General features: G+C 41.3%; 1 protein-coding gene across 1 annotated transcript in view; it reads left to right on the top strand.

Moving 5' to 3' along the window:
* Positions 1–4,696: 4,696 nt before the first annotated feature.
* Positions 4,697–8,280, top strand: part of NPAT (nuclear protein, ataxia-telangiectasia locus) — a gene marked incomplete at its 5' end in the record, with an annotated part of 34,699 nt that continues 31,115 nt past the window's right edge. Inside the window, one exon of the mRNA XM_006753147.2 lies at positions 4,697–4,840. Coding sequence (XP_006753210.1) covers positions 4,697–4,840 — 144 coding nt within the window. The remainder of the gene's footprint in view (positions 4,841–8,280) is intronic.

The following is an 8,280-nucleotide window of genomic DNA, read 5'->3' as shown; positions in this document are numbered from 1 at the left end:
CTGTTGAGCCCCTTCTAGTAAATATTTCATTTCAGTTATGCTTTTCACTTCTAGAATTGCTACTTGTTTTTTCTTAACATTTCTACCTTTTATTTCTTTTTGATGAGACATTTTTATAATTTCCGTTAGATATTTAATCCTGGTTGTTTTCGTTCTCCAGAGTTATTTTAAATAACTGATTTAAAGTCTTAAGTCTAGCCCTGGCTGGTTTTGCTCAGTGATTAGAGCATCAGGCCTGCAGACTAAAGGGTTGTGGTTTCAATTACTGGTCAGAGACACATACCTCGGTTGCATGTTCCATCCGGGCCCCAGCACATGCAGGAAGACAGCCAGTCAATGTCTGTCTGTCTGTCTCTCTCTCTCTCCCCCACCCCCACTCTAAAATTTCAGTGGGAAAAATATCCTTGAACGAAGATTAGCAATAAATAAATAAAGTATTAAGTCCAGTGTCGTGGCTGGCTTAACGGTAGTGTCTATTACCTGCACCCACCTGTGCCCCCCCCCTGCCGTAGATGAGCCATATTTTCTTATTTTCCCAGATGTCTAATAATTTTTTGTTAACAATTGGCCACTTTAAGTAATGTGACCATTGTAATCAAAATTTTCTCCCTCCCCTATGTTTATTACTCATTATTGTTGTTTTAGCACTTGTTTGTTTAATTCCCTGAGCGAATTTTGTTGTAAAGTCTATATTTTTTGTAATTTATTTTCTTTGATTTGGCATTAATTTCCTTAAATGATTGGAGTCAGTACCTTTCCTGTTGTTTGCCTGGGGGCTTTGTGTACTTGAAACATACTTCAACATTCATCTACACAGTGAACAAATCTGCCTTACTATTCACTTGATGAGTAGAGGTGAGAGTTTGTGGCTGTGTCAGGTCTTTTCTAAATATATTCATTGCTCTACACTTGTACATGACCTATTACGCCAGGACCTTGTCAGACCCTGTCGGAACCCTCTAAGGCAGTGGTTCTCAACCTTCCTAATGCCTCGACCCTTTAATACAGTTCCTCATAATGTGGTGACCCCCAACCATACAATTATTTTCATTGCTACTTCATAATTGTAATTTTGCTACTGTTATGAATCGTAATGTAAATATCTGATATGCAGGATGTATTTTCATTGTTACAAATTGAACATCATTAAAGCATAGTGATTAATCACAAAAACAATATGTAATATGTGTTTTTCGATGGTCTTAGGCGACCCCTGTGAAAGGGTCGTTCGACCCCTCCCCGCCAAAGGGGTCAAGACCCACAGGTTAAGAACTGCTGCTCTAAGGACTTCTCTCCATCTTTTCTATTTTATGGTGTTTTGTTTAGCTTATTGTTTGTCCCAGCCTTCTTCTATGTCACAGGCAACTGTGGTGTTAAACAGTTCCTTCTGGCTATTTTAAGCAAACACCCCCAATGGGAAGATTGTTTGCACTGAATGAGCACTGATTCAATTCAAAGACAAGCTATGCAAGTTGGGTTTACAGGGAGTTGTCACACAGGTCAAATAATGGCAGTTTCTAGGAATGGGGCTTTGGAAAACTTGCTTCACTGACTGCTCGGCTGATGGTTTTCACAATGATGGCAGCTTGTTTATTTTCAAGTGTACTGCTAAGCTGGGGAAATGAGCATAGAAATAGAGCAAGTTAAAATGCCACAATGTTCACTATACTTAGTAACATTTAGCCATTTAAAAAAATGAATGCTCCCAGATTTTTACAACACTGATTGTTTTTGAGAGTTCTGTAAAAGTTGATTTAGATACTTTGTGCCGTGGTTCTCATATGCTTTTATGGTTGAGAGGATTTTCTTGAGGTTCTCAGCCCATGAATCTTAATGAAACCACTCAGAATGTAGAGGTTTAAAAAGAAAGCCATGGGAAGTGATTGAAGGCTTTATACAAAAGAGTAATTTAACCAGATTTGATCCACAAGTCAAGGCAAGTGTGATTGATGCCTTATAGATGAATCATCTTGAGTCCTCAAGGATTTAGGTGATTTTTCCCCCCTGAAATACCAATGTTTATTTAACAGAATAGAATAAGAAGCATGTTTCCTGACCTTCAGTGTTCCTTTTGTACTATATTATTTTTAGTGCTTAGTTTAGTTAAACCTTAGTAATTCTAACAAAAGAACAAGGATAGGCTGCTAGTCGGGACTGATAGACTATTCATATGTGTAAAACTACCAAACACTGGTTCATAATACTGTTCTGTGAATGTCAGCTACTTGTTGAAATAATTAATGCTTTGATTTTCAAGGGGCAAAAAAGAAAAACAGGGTGCCTTTCTTACCTTTCATGACAAATTATTTTGTTCCATTTTTTTCTTAAACCATTAGACCAGCAGTTCTCAACCTGGGGGTCAAACGACCCTTTCACAGGGGTCACCTGAGCCCATCAGAAAACACATCTATAATTACATATTGTTTTTGTGATTAATCACTATGCTTTAATTATGTTCAATTTGTAACAATGAAAATACATCCTGCATATCAGATATTTACATCACGATTCATAACAGTAGCAAAATTACAGTTATGAAGTAGCAATGAAAATAATTTTATGGTTGGGGGTCACCAACACATGACGAACTGTATTAAAGGGTCATGGCATTAGGAAGGTTGAAAACCACTGCATTAGACAAATGTTGAAGTATACAAGTAAATAGCAACATTGGAGATTGTAGATTTTTTTCATAATTTAGTATGTTACTTTATACCATCTACTGACCTAGTCAAGATGATGTACGCATTCCAGGGTTGGGGACATAGGGTCTGTGACTCACTGTGGGTTCTTGGCTTTGGGCAGGATAGAATTAAAAATGAGCCAGCATAGAGTTTAAAGTGAAAGTAAGTTTATTGGTGAAGCAGTGAGATAAAGAATGGGCTACTCCATAGATAGAGCAGTCACCTTTAGGAAAATTTGCTTTCTTTATTGAGGTTCATTTAATTGGGAGTATGGTATTCTCTGAGGGGGAGAAATATTCAGGATCTTCCCAGAAAAGGGATGGAGACTTTTCAGAGGAGCTCCAGTGGACATATTGTATCCGTATATGGGCTTTCTGTTTCAGATAACGGGGGCATGATGTATGGTTTAGCATGCTGATGTATTACAATTTATAATAATAAAAGCATAATATGCAAATCGACCGAATGACCGAGCAGCAGAATGACTGTCCTGACGACGATGCTATGACACGCACTGAGCCAGGCCAGCCAAGGCAGGTACAATGCGATTGGTTGGGGAGGGGTCCCACATCACCCCACGATCGCCCTGCAGAGGGAAACCCAGGCTACTATAGGGCAATTGATGAGGGGGCTCTGTGGTAGATTGCCCCACAGAGGGAGGCCCAAGCTACCTGGCCGGCGGTGCTGCAGCAGGTGGGCAGGGCCTCCCTGTGCTGGGCTATCGATCACCCCACAGAGGGAGGTCCAGGACAGCCAAGCGATTGCACCCCATGCATGTCGCCCTCAGAGGGAGGTGACCAGTGGCGGGGCTTAGGGGTAACAGTGCCCCACAGATGGCAAGCAGTGCAGCAGCAGGACAGGGCCAGCTGCTGACAGCCAGGGAAAGGAAAGCCCCGATAGGCCCTGATCGCTGGCCAGGCCTAGGGACTCTACCAAAGGGGTCCCGGATTGCAAGAGGGCGCAGGTGGGGCTGTGGGACACCCCCCCCACCCCCGACACACGCACACATACATGCACGAATTTCGTGCACCGGGCTTCTAGTGTAATATGCATATTGACCCTAAAGGGGGAACCACTGGTCACTATGATGTGCACTGACCACCAGGGGGCAGACACTCAATGTAGGAGCTGCCCCCTGGTGGTCAGTGCACTCCCAGATGGGGAGCTCTGCTCAGCCACAAGGCGGGCTGATGGCTGTGAGCGCAATGGCGGTGACGGGAGCCTCTCCTGCCTCCTCGGCAGCGCTAAGGATGTCTGACTGCGGCTTAGGGGAGCAGGCCTAAGCCACAGTCAGACATCCCCCAAGGGCTCCTGGGCTGCCAGTGGTTATGTCTGACTGCCAGCTTACTCCCGATCCCCTGGAGAGTGGCCTAAATTGGCAGGTGGACATCACCCGAGGGGTCCCAGCCTGTGAGAGTGCACAGGCCGTGCTGAGGGACTCACCCCCCACCCAGCCCCCAGTGCACGAATTTTCATGCACCGGGCCTCTAGTGAGTGTATAATGATGCTAGAGGTTACCCTTAGGTAAAATTAGCCCCCATGTTGGACCCAGCAGGATTTCTGCAGATTTTAAGTCATAAATCCAGTAAAGGGTGGTCTTGTTGATAGTTCCTGTAGCTTTTATTGACTGCAGCTGTTTTACCACATACCTTATTTAAAATATGGAGATTATGGTACAGAAGAATATTATTTCTTTATATTAGTTATTTATAACTTTATTGATTCTTCTGCAGGCATTACTGTGCAGTCATTACACTTAATCAAACACCTTATTTTTCTAGTTTATCTAGAGTTTTCCCCATTACACGGCCATGTATTTTACGAGTTTTACTTTATGGTAGCACAAACTGCTGTTTCTGAGCAAGGCTGTAGAGTGCCAGCACATTCCATTTGTGATATGAACCTTCTCTAGGTTGTGTGTCTGTGTGTGTATGTATTTATGTATATGTGCCTAATAGGGGGTTCTAACATTTTTAACAGCAGTTTTCTTAAAAGTGCAGAATTGACTATAATTACCTAAACTTATTTTTCATTTAGGTTACTTACAACAGGAAAACCTCACTTCTACCTGCCAGACTTTTATTTTGGAAAGTTCACATTTAAAAGAATATGCAGAACATTGTACAGATGAAGGTTTTATCCCAGCCTGTTTACTGGTAAGTGATTTTTTTTTTAATGGAAATATTTCATCATTGACCAACACAAGAGACTATACACACAATCTTAAAAAATCAGCTCATCATCAAAATGAAAATTGGCAGAAACTTGATAGTTTGTATTCATGCATAATTGAAAAAAACCCAAAGCATGCCAGCTCTTCTTTCACAAATTTATGCCAAAGCTGGTAAATGAATTACAACTTTGCCTTTGAAAATCAGTTTCAGATTGATACCTTCATTTCTAATTATATTCACTACAGATTGTCTGAGGCTTAGAGTGGAACCTTAGTTTTCTAACTGTAACTGGACAAACAATGGGTCTATGCTGCCTGTCATTATTCAAGCCAATTAAGCAGAGACAGGGTTGAATCATATATGAGTGTTTATTCCAACACTGCCGGCCGGCCATATGGGAGAGCAACAGGTTATCCACAAAAATCGGCTCTCCAGCCTACCATAGGCCAGCTGCTTATATAGGCATAAGTATAAAGGAAAAGTAGGCAAAAGGGCAGTTTACAGATATGCAAAAGAACTGGGGATCTTCAAAGGGCTTAGTGATATGCAAGGGCTGGGGTTACATGGGGAAATAGACAAAGGGAGTACCAAATTAATAGGTAAGCAGACTGGAGATTTGCAATGGCCTGCAGGTGTGCAAAAAGAGCTGGGGATCTTCAAAGGGCTGGCTATTTTGGTTTCTGTAACAAATCTTCGTTATTTTTCCATAATAATAGGCAGCTCCAAATGGGGAGGAAGGGCTATATCTCTAGGTCAGCTCTAGCCACGGTAGAATGTGCCTTCTTTAATCAGAATAAAGCAGTCATGGTTAACAGCATGATTAATATTTCTTACAATACTGGCTAGTTCCCCAACATCCTATTTCTGCCACCTTCATAATTTATTCTGGAACGCTGTGCGAGAAGTGATTTGTTCAAAAAATAGAATAATATTTTCTAATTAGAAATAATTAAATTGATTCATTTCTTTCAGACCCCCAAATGATTCCCTGTTTTAACCTTTCTTATATACAGTACATGTCTAATGTATTATTTAATCTATAAACACTTCTTAAATTTATTGAACCACCTCCTTCCTACTAGCCTTTAACAAATCCCTTTCAGCACTCATTCCAGGAGTGCAGCATCTTCGCTTTTTCACATATCACTGCCTCCAAAATGCTTTTGGTTTATCCAAACCAAAAGCCAGTTTTTTAAATCTCTTCTCTTGCCTGTGATCATTGTTTCTTTCATACTCTTAGCAACATTAGCACTCTTGATGGCCTCTTTGTGTTTTAAAATTGTGTTAATTGTCCGTTTCTGCCAGCAACAAAAGCAGAAAGAAAACACATATTCACAGCACAATTTCCTCAGGTTAGCAAGGCAGGATTTAGCTGTAAACTGACTCATACTGGCCTGTTCTCTCCTTTGTGCAATCTAAGAGACACTTTTTGTCAAGCTGATGTATCATAATGAAAGGGTTGTCAGGTTGAGAACTGAAGCTTAAAATGGACACATTTTTCCCCTGAACAACTTGGTCTAGAACTGAATTGTTCAAGATGGGAGACATTCGAAAACCAAGGTTTAACTGTACTTGTTTCCTTCCTATAATGGATTGAATATTTATACCCCTTCAAAATTTATTATGTTGAGACCCTAACCCCCAGTGTGGTGGTATTTGGGTATAGGACCTTTGGGAAGTAATTAAATGTAGATTAGATCATGAGGTTGGGACTCTCATAATGAGATTAGTGCCTTTATAAGAAGTTTAAAGGGAGAGATCTTTCCATGTGCACACAGCAAGAGGGAAGATGTCAACAAACCAGTAAGTTGGTTCTCACCAGGAACCAAATCACCCATCACCTTGTTCTTAGACTTTTCAGCTTCGACAACAGTGAGAAGTAAATGCTATTTAAGCCACCTGGTCTATGGTATTTTTATAACAGCCCATCCTTTTCTATTTTATTGCTTGCTTCAGACCAATATAAAACAGGTATTTTGATATCTTCTTGTCACCTCTAGACCAACAGAGTGTCATTTGGCATTGAATGGATATATTCTGGAACTACATTATTTGAGACGATATTTTGTCATTTTATTATAAACATAGCTTCTTCTATTCATTTCATTTTTCACAGACAACATGTTTATCTTTGGAGGAAATGTAAATCTGCAAACCTGCTAGAGCAGTGGTCACCAACCAGTGGTCCGTGGACCATTGGTGGTCCTTGAGGTCCAAAAGGTTGGTGACCACTGTGCTAGAGTTTAGTAAGGTCACAGGATGCAAAATACACAAACGATCATCATATTTCTTTATAACCATAACTAGAGGCCTGGTGTGCAAGTCATGCACTGGTGGAGTCCCTCAGCGTAGCCTGCGGGGATCAGGCTAAAACCAGCAGTCCAAGGCTGCCTGCCGCTCCTGGCTGCTGCTCCGCTCATCCTGGCCCCACTGCACCTGCCACTGCCGCCGCTCGGTGGGCTCACTGTGGTTTCTGGGCTGGGGCGGCCAGCCATGAGCCCTACATCTGGTGCGCATCCATCAGCTGAGCAGCGCTCTCACTGTGGGAGCTCACTGATCACCAGGGAGCAGCTCCTGCATTGAGCGTCTGCCCCCTGGAGGTCAGTGTGCTTCATAGTGACAGGTTGTTCATTCACTTAGGCTTTTATATGTATAAACCATTAAAAATTGGATTTTTTTAAAAAAAGTTTTATTGATTTTTTACAGAGAGGAAGGGAAAGGGATAAAGAGTTAGAAACATCGATGAGAGAGAAACATCCATCAGCTGCCCCCTACTGGGGATGTTCCCACAACCAAGGTACATGCCCTTGACCGGAATCGAACCTGGGCCCTTTCAGTCCGCAGGCCGACGCTCTATCCACTAAGCCAAACCGGTTACGGCAGATTTTATTTTTCAATTACAGTTTACATTCAATATTTTTTTGTGTTAGCTTCAGATGTGTAGCATAGTGATTAGATGATTAGAAAGAACATTTTTCTAAGAATTTGTCTATTTCATCCACATTGTCCAGCTTGTTGGCATATAGTTGTTCATAGTATTTTCTTACAGTCCTTTGTATTTCTGTGGTGCCAGTGGTTACTTCTCCACTTTTGTTTCAGTTTTATTTATTTGTGTCCTCTCTATTTGTTTCTTGAAGAGTCTGGCTTACAGTTTATCAGTTTGGTTTATCCTTTCAAAGAACCAGTTGGTGGTTTCATTGGTTTTTTTATTTTATTATTCTTTTAGTCTACTAGTATTTCTGCTCTCATCTTTATTATGTTCTTCCACTAACTCTGGACTTTTTTTGGAGCTTCTGCTTCCTGGTGGTCAGTGCACGTGATAGCAAGGGGTTGAGTGGCCTTAGCATATCATTAGCATATTAAGTTTTGATTGGTTGAACGGCCAACCAATCGACTGGACACTTAGCATATTAGGGTTTTCT

The sequence above is a fragment of the Myotis davidii genome, unplaced genomic scaffold (genome assembly GCF_000327345.1).
Source record: "Myotis davidii unplaced genomic scaffold, ASM32734v1 scaffold1491, whole genome shotgun sequence".
Classification (NCBI taxonomy): Eukaryota; Metazoa; Chordata; class Mammalia; order Chiroptera; family Vespertilionidae; genus Myotis; species Myotis davidii.
This window is presented reverse-complemented; position numbering and strand designations above follow the sequence as displayed.